General features: G+C 37.1%; 1 protein-coding gene across 1 annotated transcript in view; it reads right to left on the minus strand.

Annotated features, from left to right (window-relative positions):
• The window catches only part of LOC139729726 (cyclic GMP-binding protein C-like), a 115844-nt gene that overhangs the window by 61518 nt on the left and 30167 nt on the right, over nt 1-24159 (minus strand). Inside the window, exons 3-7 of the mRNA XM_071640692.1 lie at nt 20864-21061; nt 12763-12876; nt 11233-11367; nt 9860-10126; nt 3544-3738 (exon numbers count right to left, since the gene is read on the minus strand). Coding sequence (XP_071496793.1) covers nt 3544-3738; nt 9860-10126; nt 11233-11367; nt 12763-12876; nt 20864-21061 — 909 coding nt within the window. The remainder of the gene's footprint in view (nt 1-3543; nt 3739-9859; nt 10127-11232; nt 11368-12762; nt 12877-20863; nt 21062-24159) is intronic.

The following is a 24159-nucleotide window of genomic DNA, read 5'->3' on the forward strand; positions in this document are numbered from 1 at the left end:
AAAAACCTTGTCCACACTCTTCACTTTCAACTCTAATAACTTTTGAAAGGATAGTCCTACTGCTTTGAAAGTTGGGATTGATTATGGACAAAATGTGTTAATGAGGCATGCTTAATTTCAGTTTAATCTTATAATCCCTTCATTGTTGTTACTCTGGCGGTTTACTTCCTGTTTTTTGTCCCATTCATCGCACAGCCAGCACGGTTTGGTAAAGATTAAGTGCTTGAATAGACACTGTACTTCAGAGCCTCTTTTCTCAGTTCACACTTTTCCTGAGTTTGTGCTTTCTTTCCAATATTTAGATAGATTAGGAGAGTCCATTTGATTTGAGTTATACATCATTTTAAAGCTTAAAGTCTGTTCTTTCAGAATATGGTCTTAACTAAAAATTCATGTCTGGCGACTTTGTGTTTGTTTTGAGGTGCAGGGTCACAAATATAAAAGAGATAATTGAAACAATGATATTTCTAAAGATTGCCCTTCTATTTTGTGTTATTTTGATTCTCTCACCCAAGTTATGCCTCTAATATCATTAGTTTATCACATTATCGATTTGAAATCTCAAAATTCCACTATTATGCAAACATGAAATGTCATAATTATACATGTACCCATCCCAAACATTTCATCTAAGGTCTCATAATGTATCATTATGTTGACATGAATAGCGCCCCCATGTGGTGACCTTGAGAAATTTCAACCATAACAAATAATTAGATTCTACTTGCTTATCATTTGTGACAAATATGAAGATGATTGGTCTATAATAAGGCATATATAATGGGGATAAAGAAATTATACAGAAAAATCATGTTTTTAGCATATTTCCTATGTATTTCTTTATATAATGGTAAACAGCGCCCTCCATGGGTGACCTTGAGAAAATTCAAATGTACGGTCATGTAGAGCATGAGTTACTCTACCCATGTGCCAAATATGATGATGATACATCAAATAATAAAAAAAGTTATATGGGGGGGGGGCACAATGTGCCCCCCCCCCCCCCCCTTGGGCCTGCGAGGGGTCAAAATAGCATGGGCTTAACAGGGTTAAGCATTTAGAAAGGAATCAAAAGGCCGACACCAGGGACATGCGCTGCCGGACTGTTGACAAAATGTATCTACTACGAATATGAATGAGAACCACTTTCTACATGAAAAAAAAAACCCAACAGGGATGAAATTCTATTTAAAAAGTAAGTGTGGCCGATTCGTTTTAACGAAGACCCACGATAATTCAAGATATTGCAAGAGATACTGTAGATACCGTAATACAATTATGTACCACATTATCGTCTGTATACACTCTTTTTTTTTTCTTAAATTGTCTTCATAAACAAAACCTTTTTATTGCATAAGGGTATACAGAGACATATCTATCACAAACTACTCATAATCTCGGATCAAGATCGATTTTTTAAAGAAATTCAAGCAACCGTCATTTGTTTGTGCTCCATGCGTGAAACGTATATTTCGGTATCTGATGGTCATGCGGATATCAAGAGTTCCATCAAGTTTTAGACATCTGCCTTGAAACATTTCTTTTCGTGTTTGTATTTTTTATTTGCGCTTTTGATAACCGGACGATATTGTGCACCTGAAGAAGTGCTTGCTCATCCCTGCAGATTAAATAGAGTTTGGATCATGTTTTCCTAAATTATTCATCATAGCAGTCTTTGAATGCCTTATATTTGCGTGCCGTCATTAATTTCTAGTGTATCCGGTAACATCGCTCCAGCCACGGCTATTTATTTCACTTAACTTCAGAACATTTGAGAAATAGGAAACCCGTGGAAAGGGTAAACAGGAATGTGGTAACAACTTCGATTAATTGTGTACACAAAAATTACCAAAATTAAATGTTTCTGTTATCAAAGAGTAAAACAAGATATTATTCTGGAATAACTTTATATTTAATGACCGGTTGGATACATCAGAATATGAGACTGTGACGAGATTGCGTTTGAATGACAAACTAGAAAATCCAAAATTATGTTGGCTGTTTAGGAAAGGTTCCCGAAAACATTAACGAAACTTCAAAATGTCCTGAGTCCCTTGTTTTCATCCAATTTTGATCAATTATTATTTCTTATTGTTGTGCTAATATATGTGACTGTGCACCTCAAAACGAACATAAAGTCGCACACACTGATTTTGCGTGAGGACTGAAAATAAGTGAAATGGGTCAACCTAGCCGAACTTGACTTTTTCATATTTTCTGAAAGAGCGGGTCTTCTTTTACATCATGCTAAAATTTGGTATCACGAAGGGCAGGAAAGTGTGTTTTTTAGCAGTTTATCTCGAACATTTTGGGTAGAATAGTGTGATTAGGTGTGTCTTTACAATCCCTTGATCATTTCTGAAAAAAACCTTGTCCACACTCTTCACTTTCAACTCTAATAAGTTTTGAAAGGATAGTGCTACAGCTTTAAAAGTTGGCATAAATTATGGACAGAATGTGTTAATGAGGCATATTTAATTTCAGTTTAATCTGATAATCCCTTCATTGTTGTTACTCTGGTGGTTTACTTCCTCTTTTTTTGTCCCATTCATCGCACAGCCAACACGGTTAGGTAAAGGTTAAGCGCTTGAATAGACGCTGTACTTCAGAACCTCTTTTCTCAGTTCACACTTTTCCTGAGTTTGTGCTTTCTTTCCAATATTTAGATAGGCTAGGAGAGTCCATTTGATTTGAGTTATACATCATTTTGAAGCTTAAAGTCTGCTCTTTCAGAATATGGTATTAACTGAAAATTATATGTGACACTGCACCTCACAACAAACAAAAAGTCGCCAGACATGAATTCTTAGTTAAGACCATATTCTGAAAGAACCAGACTTTAAGCTTTGAAATGATGTAAAACTCAAATCAAATGAACTCTCCTAACCTATCTAAATATTAGAAAGAAAGCCCACACTCAGGAAAAATGTGAACTGAGAAAAGAGGCTCTGAAGTATAGTGTCTATTCAAGCGCTTAATCTTTACAAACCGTGCTGGCTGTGCGATGAATGGGACAAAAAACAGGAAGTAAACCACCAGAGTAACAACAATGAAGGGATTATCAAATTAAAGTGACATTAAATATGCCTCATTAACACATTTTGTCCATAATCAATCCCAACTTTCAAAGCAGTAGGACTATCCTTTCAAAAGTTATTAGAGTTGAAAGTGAAGAGTGTGGATAAGGTTTTTCAGAAATGAAAAAGGGATTCTAAAGACACACCTAATCACACTATTCTACCAAAAATGTTCGAGATAAACTGCTAAAAAACACACTTTCCTGTCCGTTTTATGATACCATATTTTAGCTTAATGTAAAAGAAGACCCGCTCTTTCAGAAAATATGAAAAAGTCAAGTTCGGCTAGGTTGACCTATTTCACTTATTTTCAGTCCTCACGCTAAATCAGTGTGTGCGACTTTATGTTCGTTTTGAGGTGCACGGTCACATATACTCCTTCCTTCCAGACCACCTTGCAACTGCACTGGAATTTCCGCGTCATTAGTCTGCCACCAGCAGGCGAGATGTTTATGGAAAGACTTACCAGCGATTCACCATGGCTCCTGGTTCTCTCGTGTTTCCCGGGCGGAGCTTCGCAGATGAGGTCAAACATTTCCATGAGTTTGACCAAGAAGTCCCTCTCCTTCACCGAGAAGTCCTTCCACATGGAATTGATAAGGCGCTGTTCAAGTATCCCTTCATCCTCTAGCCTGGTCCAAGCATCGCTAACATTACGGTCCTTCCATCGGCAAAACGACATAAAAAAAGCGAAATATCACTTGTGTCAATCTTCACTTAACCGTAATTGATGAGACTAACAAATCGATTAGTCACATAGGGCGGGTATATACCAAGAACGTTACTCATTATGCTGCATAATGGAGTCATACTCCCACATATTGACTATTATCTTCTCAGCACCTCATTGCTAAATTACAACGCCTTCAAAATGGGTGCGCCGGTGTGGTACTAGATGCAAATTAAACTCGTCGTCAGTGTTTCAAAGAGTGTGTCTGTACTTGTCATGTATAAAGCCTTTAATGACCTCGCTCCAGTAGATTCACCAGTATTAAAGAACGCCCTAGATATCTACAATACACGATTTTACTTGTCCATTGTATATCTCCTAAACCCAAAACTGAGTATTAAAAAAAAAAATATGTCCAGTATTATGGTCCAACCTTATGGAATAATAGCCCACATGTCACAAATACGTGTTATTATCATCATTTAAGAAGGAATGATATAATCCTCTCCTTTATTCACCGGTTGCTATCATACATTCCTGTTGCAGTAACATTATGGTGTGCAATTAAACTACAGTTGTTGTTGAAGTGTCCTCGTGGTTGGGTATACGTCACTTGCAGAATAGCAAGTAAATTGAAAAGAAACAGCTCGCCTGTTTACATTACATGCATGTGAAGCTGGAGTACGAGTGTGAATCGCTGTGGGTGTAGTGCATGAGCATGCATGCAAACATGCAGTGTACGAATCTACGTAGTGCATACAGACGACATATCTGATAGTTTCGTGGAATTTTGCAATCAATCATGGAATAAAACTAGATAATTTTACCTTAAAATAAACCGATAGTAAGTCTGTTATCACCCCTATATCTGCCGCTAGAAGAATACCCGGATGTAATTTGAAACGTCAGCCAAGGGTCAGGGGCCGGGGTACACTTGTACAATGTATAATGATGTAGTGCAACTGTAATTTCAAAACTAGAGATTGTAATTTGTCATCACTGACAAATTAAGGTGATCCGATTTTTTTTTATCAATGATTCGAGTCCTGATCGCAATAGGCATGACCATACAAGTTTCATCTGTGTTTAGAGACATTGGCCGTGTGATGTTTGCATTCTCATTTAGAAAAGGGAGTCATATCTGCCATCTTTGGTACCAAATTCTGTATACACTGAATAACGAAGATACAGCAATGAATACATATGACCTTTGACCCACCTTTGCACTCCCAAGATTGCATCTGATGAAATAGTGGTTATTTTGTGAAATGATTCTCGCGACATCGTCTATACGTGTGAAAAATATGGGAAAGATAGGACAGGTATTCACTAAGATACAAGATGAAACATTTATGACCTTTGACCCTAATTTATTTACCCAAGATATTGTCCGATATAGTAGTTGTTATTTTATGAAATAATGTACGAGACATGAACTAAACATGTGCAAAATATGGGGGTGATAGGGCGTGTTTTTCTTGAGTTATTGCAAAGAAAGTTGCAGAAAGAAAGAAATATCTCAATACATAGAAGATAAGCTTTAATTTCAACCAATTTTTTATCGTAATTCCGACATCGTATGAAAAAACGAAGGAAATGAAACGATAGCGCAAAGTCTCAGCTACAATATATTAAAATCTGGGAGAAATTCACCGAAGGGTAAGTGAGCTAGTGCTCGATAAAGACAATCATGTCAATTTTCACATTAAAGAAAATTCCCTCCCATAGAGATAACACGTCATAACGAAGATACAAAAAGAAGTACATATGACCTTTGACCTCAATTTGCACAGACAAGATGGCATCTGAGTAAAAAGTGATTATTTTGTGAAATGATCCTTGTAACATGGTCTTTGCGTGTGCAAAATATGGGAAAGATAAGACATGTATTCACTAAGATACAGGGTGAAACACTTATGACCTTTGACCCTAATTTACATACCCAAGATGGTGTCCGATCAAGTAGCTGTTATTTTATGAAATAATTCACGTGACATGAACTAAACATGTGCAAAATATAGAAGTGATAGAGGCCGTTTTTCTTGAGTTATTGCAAAGAAAGTTGCAGAAAGAAAGAAATATCTCAATACATCGAAGATAAGCCTGAATTTCAACCCAATTTTTTGACGTGATTTTGACATCGTATGAAAAAACAAAGGGCACACTTACGGTAGCGTAAAGTCTCAGCTACAACATATTAAAATCTGGGAGAAATTTACCGAAGCTTAAGTGAGCTAGTGCTCGATAAAGATAGTCATGTCAATTTTCATTTCCAGAAAAACTGCACTCCCATAGAGATAACACGTAAACTGGTCAAATTTGACAAGATTACTTTTAATCCATTTTTACGAGGTGATACCGTTATCCAATCAGAACACTGTAATTTTATGTTTGAATGAACATTAAATAAGCTACATCATACTGAAATCTGGGTGAAAATTGACAAAGGACTAGTGAGATACGCTCGAATGAACTTGAAATTTGATGACGTCATTTTGAAAATTTACTTTTTTTACTTTATTAAGAAATTTGATATCTTTTAATCATTTTGACAGCGTTGCCAACCCATGAAATGACATGTACAACTCATCAATTTTCAAAATATGTATAGAAAATGGGGGGTCACCGTCCATCCTGACGAGTAAAATCGGATTTAAAATTGGCAGTTTTTGGCATAGTTGTACTGTATATCGCCATTGACGCGCGCGCGGAATTTCAACTTTGACGGGCCCGTATGACGTCATATTGAGTCGGATTGACTTGAAACTTCGTAGAAATATTCCTTGACATTTCAGGCAGCCGATACGTGTGAAAAAACGGGAAATTTCAATTGCATATAAGCTGTGCGTGCGTATATGCGCGCGCGCGTACGCGTCCGTCCGATTTTTTCAATTTTTCAAAAAATGCTCCAAATGGTCTGAAACGTGTGCAAAAAAAATTTGAGCTCGATTTGAGCATACAAATATTTCAACGCGCGCGTACGCGCACGTACCAAGAGAAAATGTGAATTTTGAGAATATGAGTAGAATGCGCATAACTTGAAATATATGTGACGTAAATTTCATTGAAAAACTTCATTCCATTAATGAGATATGACTGAAAATGTGTTTTCATATAATGACGTCATAGTGACGTCACGGTCGACTGATCACTTTGATTTTAGTTCGATTGCCGTCTTTGGGACACGATACATACATGGTATAAGTTTGAAATTGATAGGCAGAGTACTTTCTGAGCTAACCTCTGCACAACTTTTGGGGAGAAATAAAGAAAGAAGAAGAAGAAAGAATCCGTACAGATACAATAGGTGATCCGAGAGGATACTCGGATCACCTAATAACCAATGTCCGATCGTGGCCGCCGTGTACTGTGTGTGTGTGTGTGTGTGTGTGCCCCCCCCCCCCCCCCAACCTGATTGATAAGTATTACTATGGGGAGTTCGATTCTCCGTACACGACCTGTGGCCAGGGAGACGGACCGTTCAGTGAATTAAGTTTCGCCTGAAAACTACTTTTGTTTCATCTGAATTTGTATATTCAGTTTCGTAGTAATATGTACCGTTTTTTTTTTTTTTTTTTAATCTTTGCACTTAACTTTGTTAGTATTAGGTGATCCGAGTATCCTCTCGGATCACCTTCTGTATCTGTACGGATTCTTTTTTCTTCTTCTTCTTTATTTCTCCCCAAAAGTTGTGCAGAGGTTAGCTCAGAAAGTGCTATGCCTATCAACTTCAAAATTATACCATGTATGTATCGTGTCCCAAAGACGACAGATCTAGTAAAATCATAGTGATCAGTCGACCGTGACGTCACTATGACGTCATTATATGAAAACACATTCTCAATCATATCTCATTTATTTATTTTTATTTATTTCACATATTTAAAAAGGGCAGCCCAAGTCAGCACTTGCTGGTTTTCATCGGGGCCCTTTAAAAACACAACACATAAAACATTCCAGAATTACATTTACTAACAGACATAGAAAAAAATATTATACACATTCAATACAATCATTTCATTAATGGAATGGAAATTTTCAATGAAATTTACGTCACATATATTTCAAGTCAAGCGCATTCTACTCATATTCTCAAAATTCATCTATACCTTAAAACGTGCGCGTACGCGCGCGTTGAAATATTTGTATGCTCCAATCGAGCTCAAATTTTTTTTGCACACGTTTCAGACCATTTTGGAGCATTTTTTGAAAAATTGAAAAAATCGGACGGATCGACGCGTACGCGCGCGCGCATATACGCACGCACAGCTCATATGCAATAGAAATTCCCATTTTTTCACACAGATCGGATGTCTGAAATGTCAAGGAATATTTCTACCAAGTTTCAAGTCAATCCGACTCAATATGACGTCATACGGGTCCGTCAAAGTTGAAATTCAGCGCGCGCGTCAATGGCGATAGACAGTGCAACTATGCCAAAAAACCGCCAATCTTAAATCCGATTTTACTCGTGAGGATGGACGGTGACCCCCCATTTTCTTTATATATTCTGAAAGCTGATGAGTTGTACATGTCATTTCATGGGTTGGCGATGCTGAAAAAATGATTAAAAGATATCAAATTTCTTAATAAAGTAAAAAAAGTAAATTTTCAAAATGACGTCATTAAATTTCAAGTTCACTCGAGCGTATCTCACTTATCCTTCGCCGATTTTCACCCAAATTCCAGTATGTTGTAGCTTATTAAATGGTCTTTCATTAACGTGATAACACAATTTTGATTGGATGACGGCATCACCTCGTAAAAATGGATTAAAAGTCATCTTGTCAATTTTTTTCCAGTTTACGTGTTATCTCTATGGGAGTGCAGTTTTTCTGCAAACGAAAATTGACATGACTATCTTTTTCGAGCACTAGCTAACTTCTGCTTCTGTGAATTTCTCCCAGATTTTTATATGTTGTAGCTGAGACTTTGGGCTATCGTCATGTATCCTTCGTTTTTTTCATACGATGTCGGGATTGCGTTAAAAAACTTGGTTGAATTTAAAGCTTATCTTCAATGTATTGAGATGTTTCTTTTCTTTCTGCAACTTTCTTTGCAATAACTCAAGAAAAACAGCCTCTATCACCCTCAAATTTTGCACATGTTTAGTTCATGTCACGTACATTATTTCATAAATTAACAACTTCTTGATCAGACACCATCTTGGGTATGTAAATTAGGGTCAAAGGTCATAAATGTTTCATCCTGTATCTTAGTGAATACATGTCATATCTCTTCCATATTTTGCACACGCAAAGACCATGTTACAAGATTCATTTTACAAAATAACCACTTTTTGCTCAGATGCCATCCTGGCTGTGCAAAGTGGGGTCAATGGTCAAATATACTTCATTCTGTATCTTCGTTATAGTGTATACGGAATTTGGTACCAAAGATGGCAGGTCTGACTCGCTTTTCTAAATGAGATTCCAAACATCACACGGCGAATGTCCCTATACACAGATGAAACCTGTATGGTCATGCCTATATTATGTATTTGTTGCTGTATCTTCGTTATCTAGTGTATACAGAATTTGGTACGAAAGATGGCAGATATGACTCCCTTTTCTAAATGAGAATCCAAACATCACACGGCCAATGTCTCTAAACATAGATGAAACCAGTATGGTCATGCCTATTGCGATCAGGACTCGAATCATTGATTTAAAAAAAAAATCGGATCACCTTAATTTGTCAGCAATGACAAATTACAATCTCTAGTTGTATGTTGTTTTTATACAGGGTTCCTTAGTAAATTAGTTTGTGTGTGGGTGTGTTTTGTGTTGTTTTTTTTTTGCTAGCTTAATAACAACACGAATAAATAATAAAAATACTTGCTATTCAACTGGTAAACACAGAATCCAAGGTGACTAATATAGCCATTAAAATGGGAAAAGCACTTTAAAATACTTGAAAATGGGATTCACCATTTGCATCAAAAGGTCAAGATTTATCTCAGTAAATGAATCTGAAATTCTGGTCATCACTGACGATAGGTCAAATTCTACTGCGGGCATGCGCGCGGTAGAGTTTGCTCTTCTGGGCTATCCATATTGCAGTGCAATGTTGCGATCGTTCTGATCTTTGACCTATCACCGGAAGGACTTACTCTCTGTGAGGGCTCCAACACAGTGATGACTTTTTTGAAAACGTCGATGAGCCACTGTGGATTAAGGATTACGAAGTCACCTAGGTTGCTCGCTTCCTTGTCCTTCTGCTTGACCTTGTCCGTTTCCTTCGCCATCTCTTCCTCCATTTCTTCCTCCTTCTCCTGCTCCTTCTCCTCTCCGAAGTAGACAATAAAGCCGAGGTCGTGGTAGAAATGGAGCATGGTGACTATCTCATCGTCACTGCCCATCTCAACCATCTTTGCAACCTTTAGAAGAGAGGATGGAGACTGACTATCATCGTATTATTGAAAAATAATCAAATGGGGGAGGGGAAGGGGGATAGTGCAGGACGACTGGCATTGCTCTTTAGCTCTCTTACACATGTAGTACCAAGGGAAAGCAGCAAACTTTATGTTTGCATAAGCATTTTTTTCCCAGAAAACGAAACCCATCTTTGCCATCTTGATAACTCGAAGAGCACTATATTTCACGCCATTTAAAAGTCAGGAGCTAATGATTGGTTTCGGGTCCTATGGAGAAAACGGACCTTTGTTGACAATGCATCACAAAACAAAACAAAGCAGTCGTACGTGGGGCACAAGATAGATGCATCGGGTCAAGCTAGTCAATGCTTAGTATTCCTTTTGAATTTCTATTTCTGAGAGAGAAGTTCTTCTTCTACCTAGTTGTTGAGTTCGCATCAGGAAATGGATCGGCTACTGTGAATTCACTTTGCAGTTATTCTACAAAACTTTATTGTAGAGTAAAGGGATTAAGAATGCAGTTACGAAATATAACCTCTTTTGATTTCTTTAAAGCACTTTACACACACTTAATTTTCTACTCATTATTCTATTTTGAAAAGATGGTGATACTGCTTTAACGCTAGTTTTAATCATTTGTAGAATGTGTTAATAAAATGTGCAGAATTTCAGCTTACTCTGATAATCCAGTCATTGTGGTGGCTGTGAAGTTGTACATCTTATTTTGTCCCATTCAATTCGCGGAGCACAGCGATGTGAATACACCCTCAATTCAATGGCAAAGCTTCTTTTCTCAGCATGCCACTATACCTTTTTCATCATTTAGAAAAACTGCGAAACTCCGCTTACCTTGAGTTCAGTGTAGACATCAGTAAAGCTTAGAGTCTGCTCCATGAGATAATGGATGAAGTGGGGCGAATTACGGATACTATATGCCTACTTGTTTGTAAATAGTGCAAGTTACAGATATTGCGGGATTATAGTGGTAATAAACCATAGATATCAATACAGGATTATGGACGGTTCGAAACTATAAACAGTACATGATAATGACAAGGGACTATACATAACCAAGAGCTATAGGGATGCTAAAAAGCGTTTGAGCATGCCTCCTTGAATTCCTTGAAGTCTTGGCCGTCGGTAACCACAGCCTCTTCGAAAAGGAGGTATTGAATCGGTATTTCCTCGCCCATGTAGGGCTGCTTCTTTGCCTCGGACTCGATGTCTTTGCGGAGGGCAACGATCTTAGGGGAAAAAGCATAAAACTAATTATGTCTGCATGAGAACCACAGGAGTAGAATTTATTTACTACCGATTCTAAGTACTACTAGCAACCACGACAAATCGTCCAGCTGTTTTGAGAAAATTTCGAGTTTATATGACTGTTCTTTTTCTACCTAAAATATGAAGTTCAGTGGCAAATTAAATTCAATTATTGTTCCTTTGACAAAGAACATTCTTCGTCAAACGCATCTAAACACACGAGCTGTTTGCAAGTGTCACTAGAAAAAAAATAAATCATCTTTTCCGGTTTCATGCTTGACCTAGAACAATGAAACTTTCATTAAATGAGCTACGTCTTTAAGAACTGGTGTTTTTTTCCGTAGTTAGACATTTATTGCGCTGTTCCAATTATGGTATATTCGATTCGACGATGATAAACCAATTTTGGTAGCAACATCATTAAAATTGTGCGTTGCACCATGCTATACTCGTTCAAATGTTGTAGGAAATATAGCATTCGTTACGATTGCGTGATGGCAACCATCAAACCAAGCTAATGATCTAAAGGACCATACACTTTTAATTGACCCCCAACTTTAGGTTTCTAACATTTTCTGGTAATAGTATTATAAGAACCCTCTTAAAAATATAAAAGAACATGTAATTCTACGAGGAGTCCAACGTTCATTAGAAGAAAATTGATATGAAATGGCTGAGATATGCAAAAGAGAGCGATCCTTACAAAAGGTTGGACCCACCTTTTATTACAATCGCTTTGTTTTTACATTGCTTTTGGATGTTTTAGCCATTCCAAAACCTGGTTTTTATCAAAAACTTTGAATTCATCTCAGAATAGTATGCTCCGCAGTATATTTCATAAGCAGTTTCTTTGTATCTCGCAAAAAGTTAAAAACCAAATCCTCATCTTTACCAATTATACGACATCATCTCTATAATCGAACTCGTGGAACTACTGTTCAAGGAATATACTGTGACGAGTTTCAGCTTATGTTTATCAAAAACTTTTTTTTTTTATCAAAAACTTTGAATTCATCTCAGAATAGTATGCTCCGCAGTATATTTCATAAGCAGTTTCTTTGTATCTCGCAAATAGTTAAAAACCAAATCCTCATCTTTACCAATTATACGACATCATCTCTTTAATCGAACTCGTGGAACTACTGTTCAAGGAATATACTGTGACGAGTTTCAGCTTATGGAAATGTCATTATCAAAAATTTAAAGAAAAGCTTACTTTTGTTTCACGGATATCACTCCTTACAGCCGATGATTCTGTACAGAGTATTTTTCTCTACAACGCACCGACAACGGCTGCATTGCCACAACTAATCAGTTATTTATCATACGAACCACGAGAAAGCGAAATAGTCTGACAATGCGGAATTAAAACGTACCTTAATATCACCAGCACCGCGACTGTTTTCTACATCGTAGAAGTCAGTTATCACATGATTCTCATAAGGCTTCTTTTTTATCGCATTCCGAATCTCCTCGAAGATGGACTCCACCTATTAACTCAAGAATAATGAAAAATAAAATGACAATTAAGGGGATCACCACTTCCATGCAGAAAAAAAAGGGATGGCCATGAAGATGATCAGCAAGGTGATGATTTAACTACTTTTTCCATTGATGACCAAGGGACAAGCTAACCAATCATCACATAATTGCTTTTTTATGGCGACATTGCTTTTTTTTTTTGCATGTTAACGACAGCACATGTTTATTTTTTTTTTATCTATCTATTTCTTCATTTGATTTCTCTCAAAGGCCAAGGACATGTTTAAGAAGACAAAATGTCGTGTATTCGTATAAAAGGGCAGAATAAAGCCGAAACTCAAGTTTTACAAAAGCAAAATTAGAAAAAATAATGATGATAACATAATAAAATAAAGGATTAATTGTACATGGAGGTGAGGGAAAAAAAAAAAAAAAGCACGAACTAATAGGAAAGGAAATTAAATGGCTAAGAAGAAAATATGAAATTATGATCAAATAGTACTTTAGATAAATCTCGAAATGAACATGTTTGACAATAGATTCTCGTGTCACCTTTGATTTTTATGGAGGTTATGATTTAACGAAAGCAATGCAAAATTGAAGACAGAACTCTAGCGAACAATGATCCCCTTACATTGAGATGTGGTTTGATTGAAAACGATCGTCTTTTTTATGTAGCCAGTGGAGGATCCCGTCAGGAAAGGATTTTACCAAGCTTCAAGTCAATCCGAAATGGCAACTTGAAATTTAAGTCATCTATGTATCATGTCCTAAGGGCGACAGATCTAATGTATAAATGTGATCAGTCTACCGTGTCGTCAGTATGACGTCATTATCTCAAATCTCATTCTTAATCGTATCTCATCAATGGAATGAAAATTCTCAACGAAATTTCCATGTCATAAAGTTTGGGTTAATCTCTTGCCATTCAGGTTCTTTTTTTTTTATTAATCTGTAGATGGTTTACGTACGCGTACGTGCGCGTTGACATTTTAACATGCTCCAATAAATACCAAAATGTTTCAGGTCATTCGGAACATTTGGTAAAAAATCGACGGACGCGTCACTTTTTTCCACGAGCTTTATCCCTTGATTTCTTTTTTTTTCTTCTTTGTTTTATTTTTTGGCTATTTTTCTCTCTGTGAAATCCCCTTTCACATGTCTCAAGAATACTGTATTCATTATCTTGTTTTTCTTTATTTTCTTTTCAATGGAACTTCAAAGGGAAAAGGTGGAAGAGCAATATATGAATGTGCTGTATATTTTCAACGCTGTAATTATATTTATTACATGAATTTCATTGTGGTATGTTCTTTACGAGGTAATCTAAAAGCTGATAAAATCAAGACCATTGATGAGTAATATGACCACCTATACTAAACACACGTTTGGTATTACCTTTGTGACATTGTATAATTAAAAAGGTGTCATTTACAGGAATGAATATGAATCTAGTGTTCAAAGCTTTATGTCACTGCGTACTTTCCAGCACTGCTACTATACATTATGCACGTACAGAATAGCACAGCGTACCCATACCACAGGTAAAGCACTGTTGGTAGGGATGTCAGAATTTCATGCCATTGTATACATTTGACAAAGTAACTTTGCTTTCACACTAGTTGTCAAACAATTGTTAGCTGTGAAGCCATTTATATAAGGCATTGTCCATACCTACAAAGTGTTTGTACTTAATTCTGGCGACAATTATTTATGGCTCAAACTCAACACCCTAGCAATAACGAACAGTACCGGTAATTAACAGTAAATGCAGTTTGTGGGAATACATGAAAGTCGCGTACTTTCTCCAGTCTCTCCGCCGCTTCTCCTTAATTGCTCTGGTCTACTGCTCTTTATTCCTGATCCTTTTTCATTGGGGTGGTTTGTCTTGTCAAAGAGTTTTCCTTCATTTTCCTCCATTCCTTGATCAAAATGTGATGAGTTTTTTCAAGATGTTTGTCAGATTTGCGTGGTGATTTTAACAGAAAGCCAAAAAGCAAAAACAGATTAAGTCAGTAGGCAATGGTAAAGTGTCAAGTCAATGCTGCTCTGTAATTGGTCAATTTTGCCGATGGCGTCATTGGAGCGGATGTAGTACCTTTTGAAACCCAACTGAAATGTATGTAGTACCTTTTGAAACCGAACTGACTTTGAAATGTAATTTTTATTAAAACACTTTCTGGTTGGAAATTCAGGTTTTCGTTAGTAGTGGTGTAAAGAGGCCCTAAATATGAGTACATCAAGACCAAAAGGTGGATTTTGACGGAAAATGGATGTAGTACCTTTTGCAACTGAGCTCTTCATATATATATATATATATAAATATATATATATATAATATAAATACAGTGGGATGATGCTGATACTCGTACCGTACGCCTCTGTCATCTAGGGAAGAATTATAATCGACACAATAAATGACAGAAGATGTTGCAGGATGTTACATGATCTTGTGGCTGTCATTTTGTTCTCGCCACCATTTCCTTTCTCTCTTATCTCCTCAATATCTCTTCCTCCCTCCTTACAGGGACAGTACAGTATTGGTGGAGATGAAAATTGGGCTTTTAACTTTTTGCCAGATACCAAGAAAACACTTATAATAAAGTACAGAGCATACCATTTCAAAAGGAATTCAAAGTTTATTTGATGAAAATCGGGTTTGGAATGACTGAAACATCCAAAAACAAAGTAAAACTAAGCGATCGTAATAAAGTGTGGGTCCCACACTTTATAAGAATCACTCTTTTTTGGATATCTGAGCCATTTTAAAACCAATTTTTATCAAATAAACGTTGAATTCCTCGTAGAATTACATGCTCTTTCATATTCCATAAGAGGTTTCTCATTATCTCACCAAAAAAGTTAGAAACTTGAAATTAGGTCTCAACCAAAACTGTACGATCCCTTTAAATTCATCTCTCATTCACTCCCACCACCCCCGGTCTCAAAACAGCCCAAGAAACACATGCACGTCTGCTTAGAAGACAATAAAGCTGAAGAAGACCGAAGGTCGAAAGCTTCCACCAGTTGGCATCCTGCAACATCTTCTCTCATCCATTGTCTCGATTAAATACATAGTTATTATATATATATATATATATATATATATGTATATATATATATATATATATATGTATATATATATATATATATATTAAATACATAGTTATTATATATATATCGTCGCTGGGGCGACAAGACCTCATATCTACAAAATGTCAAATGTTCAGGAGAGCCAAAAAACATGGCGGCCAAAGCACTATAGCGAATGGGAAAGCCTTTCCTTTGACATGCTGTGGTGGCTTCATTTCTGAAGTAAGACAATTGGGATTTGGACAGGACATCACTTATCCCATTATTTGACCATTAATTTAAAAAAGTCATTTTCACCAAAATTGCAGATACAAGGTCTTGTCACCCCAGTGACTATGTATATATATATATATATATATATATATATATATATTAAATACATAGTTATTATTATTATTATATATATATATATATATATATATATATATGAAGAGTTTGTTTGCAAAAACCGATAAGTCCATATTTGCCACATGGAGATATTTGCGATTACAGGTCAAGAAATATAGAGAGAATAATAAGAAAAATTCTGCTTCTTTTGACCATAACTTTAAAAATTTACCTTTATATGAAGTGACCAATGTATCATTTAAAAAGTATTATTTTGTACTTCATGACAGAGAGTGTACTTCTAAATCTTCAAAAATGGACTTATCGGTTTTTGCAAACAAACTCTTCAGATATATATATATATATATATATATATATATATATAATTTATTTATATACATATAGGCCTTATATGTGACCAGGCATCACAAAACGAACACAAAGTCGCAGAACTTGATTTTGTGTGAGGACCTCAAAAGGATGATAGAGGCCAATTGAGTCAATTTTTAGTTTTTCACACTTTCTGTAAGAGCTTTTCTTCGTCAACAGTATTCATAAGTATGGGTCATAAAACGAACAGGAAAGTATGTTTCAAACAGTTTTTCTACAACTCGTTCTTCGTAGACTATTGCGATTAGGTACGTCTTCAGAGGTCCCTTTTCATGTCTTTAAAATCCTTTACACACCCTTCAGTTTCAATTCTCATAACTTTTGAATAGATAGTTCTACCATCTTGAAAGTTGCAATTTATAATGGAAAGAATTTGTTAATTGAGCATTTCAATTTCAGCTTAAACTAGTAATCCCTTCATTGTTTTTGCTGCTGTGGTTGACATCCTGTTTTTGTCCCATTCATCGCACAGCCAGTACGGTTTCTGAAGATTAAGCGCTTGAATAGACCTTTTATTTCAGAGCCTCTTTTCTCAGTTCACACCTTTCCAGAGTGCGTGCTTTCTTTCCATTATTTAGATAGGTTAAGAAAGATCATTTAATTGAGTTATACATCATTCAAACGCTTAGAATCTGCTCTCTCAATATCTAAAAGTATTAATGTCTGACGACTTTTTGTTGGTTTTGTGATGCAGGGTCACATATATACTTATGAAGACCTCTGTTCCAAAAGACGATTCATCCATTTTCACTGGTTGTAGTATATGATGGGCCATGTTTAAGAGCTAATTGTCATTCGTTCAGGAAAAGTACAAAAAAGAATGGCAAATTTATGTTTTATTCCAAACGGCGTCCTTTCCACAAGCATGGACTAAGCCTGTGTATCAGCCAGTCAGAGCGAGGAATGGGCACAGTGACCTTTTTCTTGACCTTTGTCACCTTGTTTAATTGTTTTAACACAATAACTTTCGTATATCATACAAATTTCCAAAATCATTTAGATTCGCATGTATTTCGTTCTTTTTACAATTTGTTATGTATTTCTCTGTTTCCAAACGATCTTGCTTATCACAATCTGTCATTGACCACTTTTTACCATAGTTAGCAAAAATCAATCAAAGTGATAAATAGTAAGAATAGAGAGGTTTGTGACTCCCATGAAAGAACATTGATCCCACATACTAAATCTACATAAAATCACACAATTGTGCCCATTTTGCGAGACATGAAGTATCAAAAATGGGTGTGCGTTTGTAGCGTTACGGGCTAATACTGCAAATTTATTTTTGGTCTCAAAAGTTGCCCGAGACTTGAGGAAAATGTCAAGAAGCCTCATGACGGAACCGTCTGGCGTTGCCCCTCCTCCCCCCCCCCCCCCCCCCACCCTCCCTTTCAGAGTTAAAGGCATGCCAGATCGGGGGCATCCCACGAGACCGACACCCACGAGTCATACGGTCCACGAGACCGACATCAATAACAGGTCCATGAGTCATACAGCCCACGAGTTATACGGCTCAGGAGTCATACAGCCCATGAGTTCGACACTACGCACAAAAGGCTCATGAGACCGACACTAAGCAAACATAGCCCACGAGACCGACACTAAGCAATAAAGGCTCATGAGACCGACACTAAGCAAAGAAAGCCCACGAGACCGACAGTAGGCAAAAAGGCCCACGAGGCCGACACTAAGCTAAAAAGGCTCACGAGACCGACACTAAGCAAAGAAAGCCCACGAGATCGACAGTAGGCAAAGAAGGCCCACGAGACCGACAGGATAAACAGCGCCATCTACATGTCAATCACATGTACAGGGTGTTCCATGAACGGAAAAATAACATACTGGCGGGTGTAATTTCGTAACGCTATCAATTAAAAGATGGTGATCATCTACATAATTATGAACGACATCAAATATGTATTTCTACATACTTTTGGGGAGGGGGGGGGGGCAAGTGTGTCAGGGAGCGACATTGTTATCAAGTAGAAATTTTGATTTGTATTCTTCATGCCCCCAAAAAGAGACAAAAACACAAATGAATTTAAAAGAGGACAATAACGATGTATGGATTAATTTTAGAGCTTTGATAATGCCATCGTGCTATTTCTAATAGGCTTTCTCAGTTTTTAGCTAGAAGATGGACAAGACATAAATTTTACCTCTTCTCTTTCCCGATTCACTAGTTACTTATTCCATTTTAGATATTCTACCCTCCTGCTTTGACGTTTTGCAGTAACATCTATTTGTAATTTTCTCTGTAACTATAATGTAAATCTACTGATTAAAACGTTATATATCGCAGGGATTCACCTCAATTTTGTGGCTTGTGTTATTTTCCTCCGAACAGTACATTTTATCGTGAAATACAATTGCTGTTTTCATGGATGCATCTGGGTTTTTCCGAATCCCTAACGCTACCTTAATAGACGATTCCGTTATTTTTAATTTTTTATTAATACTAAATCAACACCCTCGGAGGTTTATTGTGGAAAGATCTGTTACAGACTTTTACTGTACTTTGTGTATTTTTTTTGGGTCACAAACACACACCCATGCAAACACAATTAAAGATCCTGATTATTTCAGGGGGGGGGGGGGGGGGGGGCAACTGATGGGGTAACACCCTGCCGGAGATGGCAACTCTTCTTTTCCATCTCTCATATCTTCCTATGCAATTATCAGGACACCCTAAACAATTTATTGGTCTATAGGTGGCGCTATTCATCCTGTCGGTCTCGTGGGCCTTCTTTGCCTAGTGTCGGTCTCGTGAACCTCTTTTGCGTAATGTCGGTCTCGTGAGCCTTGTATATGTAGCGTCGGTCTCGTGGACCTTTAAAGTGTAGTGTCGGTCTCGTGGGTTTTGTTTGCTTACTGTCGGTCTCATGAGCCTTTTGCGTGTAGTGTCGGTCTCGTGAGCCGTATAACTCCTGGGCTTATTTTACTTGATGTCGAACTCGTGGGCTTTATTTACTCAGTGTCGAACTCGTGGGCTGTATAACTGGTGGGCTGTATGACTTGTGAGCTGTATGACTCGTGGGCTGTATGACTTGTGAGCTGTATAACTTGTGGGCTGTATGACTCGTGGGTGTCGGTCTCGTGACGTGCACCCGCCAGATCAGCATAAAGTCTTACAATATTCATACCCGTTGAGCTAACTCTGCCCTGCAGATTAGGTAAACAACCGAAATATTATAGCATGAAAATGCCAAGAGTGTCCTAGATACTCCATGTAAACATTTTTTAAACCATAAATATGTGACCCGCTACAACAAAATGATCCTAAAGTCGGGGTAGGTCGATTATTTGAAAATTGCATGATATAATCCCCTAATCTTTCTGCTTTAAATTGATATATAACATATTTTATAACAATAATCGGCTGCTGAGATATCGATGTTTAAAAGAGAGCATGTCGAGGCGTCTGGAAAATCACTGTTTTGAGAAAAGCGCCCTTAAAGTCTTCCTTTCGACGCAATCGCGATCACGGACACGCAAGTTAGTTTTCACCTCTGGACAATAGAAGGTAAGCCCTAGCAACCCCCGAAGAGTTCATTCAAGCACATCAGCGTCGGCGGTCTCCTCACCAACCAATCAGTGACCAGAATGTGAGAAGCGGCTGAGCATGGCGCGCCCCGCCGGCACGTGCACCAGTCGACTGGGCGGTGTGCGAGCTTCACGCTTCGGTTAGCAGCAAGCAGCAAACTGACCAATGAGATCACTCTGGTCGTTGTTAGGGGCGGAACCTATCTGTGGCGCTCAATCCAAATTTTCGAACCAGTGCTTCGTTGAAACGCCAAAAAACATGGCTCAGAAAAACGCTAGTTTTTGGTCTTTCCTTTGATCATTTTGCTTCAAAATTTCGACAGATGATAGAAGACATGTTAGACTCCAATAATATATCAAAATCAGAATATCGTAAGTTTTGACCAATTTTAATGCTCTGACTTCAAACTAGATTTTCACGGCTTCAACCGTGCGCGACTTTAGGACCTTTTTGTTGTAGCAGTCCTTTACATATGTAAAGGACTGCACTTGATGCTGCCCAGTGCGTATTATGCTAGGCCTGTGAGAACTTGGAGACCTCTTAAGCAGTTTGTTAAGTGAAGTAGAGACAACTCCTATCGAAGTATTTATCTTTAAAAACAACGGCTTTTAGACGTAATTATTAATTTTAATCCATCAAACCTTGTTCTCTATCTTCTCTGAGTCTTTGTCCACACTTTCTCGGTGCGTCCCTACTATGAATATTGGAGGTGAGAACTGGGGCTCTTTGTCATTGCTGCTGTCGGGTGTTGAAGGTGGTACGGCGTAAGCAAAGATGGAATTCAGCCAAAAGATGATGAATTCGAGACATGTCAGCTCAGACTTTGAGTTCATTCTGGCCTGCAGAATAAAACAAACAAACAGACAAAATGTGACCGTGCACCTCAAAACGAACATAAAGTCGCACACACTGATTTTGCGTGAGGACTGAAAATAAGTGAAATGGGTCAATCTAGCCGAACTTGACTTTTTCATATTTTCTGAAAGAGCGGGTCTTCTTTTACATTATGCTAAAATTTGGTATCATAAAACGGGCAGGAAAGTGTGGTTTTTTTTTAGCAGTTTATCTCGAACATTTATGGTAGAATAGTGTGATTAGGTGTGTCTTTAGAATCCCTTTTTCATTTCTGAAAAACCTAGTCCACACTCTTCACTTTCAACTCTAATAACTTTTGAAAGGATAGTGCTACTGCTTTGAAAGTTGACATTGATTATGGACAGAATGTGTTAATGAGGCATGCTTAATTTCAGTTTAATCTGATAATCCCTTCATTGTTGTTACTCTGGTGGCTTACGTCCTGTTTTTTGTCCCATTCATCGCACAGCCAGCACGGTTTGGTAAAGATTAAGCGCTTGAATAGACACTGTACTTCAGAGCCTCTTTTCTCAGTTCACACTTTTCCTGAGTTTGTGCTTTCTTTCCAATATTTAGATTGGTTAGAAGAGTCCATTTGATTTGAGTTATACATCATTTTAAAGCTTAAAGTCTGCTCTTTCAGAATATGGTCTTAACTAAAAATTCATGTCTAGTGACTTTTTGTTTGTTTTGAGGTGCAGGGTCACAAATAGAGACCAGGGGTCTTGCGCTCAATTGAGTATTGCAAATTCACCTTTCATGCATTCTTTTAGACTTGTCCCTACGAATGCTCAAAGAATAATGGTACGTTTAGGGCCCTAACGGTGCAGGATGTCCATTTGCATTATTTTTTGTATCATTTGATTGATTTCCCACATCGTGATAAAAAGCATTTACAAAAAAGAAATACAGGAACGATACATACACACAAAAAAAAAAAAATGGAACGATACAGGAACGATACAGGTAAAAAATGCCTATTGATAACAAATAAACGAAAACTATTTCGAATTTCCCCTTTACATTTTGAGTTCATAAATTATTACAATATTTTCGATTTGACCATTGATTCTGTTTTTGTAGAGAAGTCCGTTATACAGATATGTAAATCGATCTTAAGCCTCGAATTTTACCCCGAGGCCTCGATCCATGTCAAGCTGCTGCTTATGATCGCGGTCTCCTGCTTTTCTGATGTTTAATTTCAAATATCAATTTATTTAAATTCCCTCTGTTGTATTTTTTTCTAAAATTCGTTTAATGAAACGACGTGATATGCTCTGAATGAATATCTAATTATTATTTACATAATCTACAAGTGTTGATTTAACGATTCGCCTCCGATTTTTTTTTTTTTTGTGAATGATATGCTACACGTCTTATACATTGAATACTGTCATGTTCATAGTGTGTGTGTGTATATATGTACCTTGAATTTAATTTGCAAGACATTATATGCTTGCTTAAATGTCGTGTAACGTTGATTTCCAAATATGCGTATTCTTTTGTTATGTGTGGTTTGGAAAAAGGCAGAAATAAAATCAATCAATCAATCCCCCCCCCCCAAAAAAAAAGACCAACTTACAGCTATTTCACAACATAAAAGCAGTTATTTCAGTTATTTCAGTTTTTTTGGGATCAACATAGACCGTTGGTCTTTCTATGGGTGATTCCAATATTACATCAAAGAATAGTTACATTAATGAAATACACACAAGAAAACTATACTACAGAAAGTACAAAATACATATAAGAAGGCAAAAGTCATCAAAGGATGGTGTTTGTACAACGAATACAAATTGAAATTTACAATATATCTTTATGAAGAAGAAATTATATGTAACATCTTTTAAATATTGAAAGTCCGTTCGACAACTTTATTTCATTTGGCAAATCATTCCATAGAGTAGGTCCCGTAAATGTGAAAGTGTATCTTGAAATGCAATATTTGAAATTTGTGATATACAATCTATTCATCGGTCTAGTATTATAATTATATCACAGAATTAGCTCCCAAATGTATGGAAGATTTGGGCAGGCATTGTCAAAAAAGAAAATTAAATGTGAAAACTGCCCCCCCCCCAAAAAAAAAAAAAAAAAAAAAAAATCCAATCCTCGTAACAACGGCGCCAACCCGGGATCTATATACTATACGTGTGTGTGTGTGTGTGTGTGTTTACTCCGATTACCTCTGGTAGGAAAAAGTTTGTTGATTTCAATCATTGCACTCATTTAACTCTTTATATGCCACGGTGGAAACCCCCTATGTGCCACGTTATTCTGAGGCAAGAAGGTAGTCATGCCTTGAGAAAGAATTCTGTTTTTCCAATTTGTATAACTTCTACAAATTTCTGTTAAGATGGGCATAATAGTAGGCAAAGTTAAAGTGGAATATCAAACTTCGTTTCGATATAAATTGTATGACGAGTCTATTTTCAATTTTTCTTTTGAATGACCAGTTGCTACATTACTGTAAAGGCATGACTTTTGCACATAAAACCGTGACAGAAACTTGGAATGTACGAGCAAATCTAGTTCGGAACATCGCTTGATAGCCAACTGGCCCATATAATGCAAGCCGTATATGAGAGGAACAAAAGCACGAGAGACGCTTTCATTGTGCCACGGGATTAGCAGTAATTAGCGGTTTATCGATCGGTCTTGGCGGCTTTGTTTGTTGATAGTGGGGGGCGCAAGGGATTTTTGGTTCAAATTTTTCCAAAAGCACCTAAATTTGGCACACATGTAGCCCAAACCATACTATTTCGATTTTTGATGGGCGCCAAGAAGGGCGCCCATATTGGCAAAATCCAATATGGCCGCCATATAGGTTTAAAGGTCACTTGCATTTGAAAACATAAAAGGGTCAAACTCATTTTAAAAGTCAGGTTAAGAGGTTTTCTGGGTCAAGGAATTCAAATCTGAAGTTGTTTTTATGGTCTAAAGTCATTTTTTTCCTTATAAGGTCACCTTAAAGGTAGGGAATCCCATTTGCATGCCTTAAATTAAGAGTTGTATAAATAAAGTGGTATGTTGAAGAGAGTATCATTTTAGAAACTCCCATAAAGTATTGAAAGTGGAAGGT

The sequence above is a fragment of the Diadema antillarum genome, unplaced genomic scaffold (assembly GCF_040938485.1).
Source record: "Diadema antillarum isolate AM-2024a unplaced genomic scaffold, OU_Dant_1.0 scf00000002, whole genome shotgun sequence".
Taxonomy (NCBI): Eukaryota; Metazoa; Echinodermata; class Echinoidea; order Diadematoida; family Diadematidae; genus Diadema; species Diadema antillarum.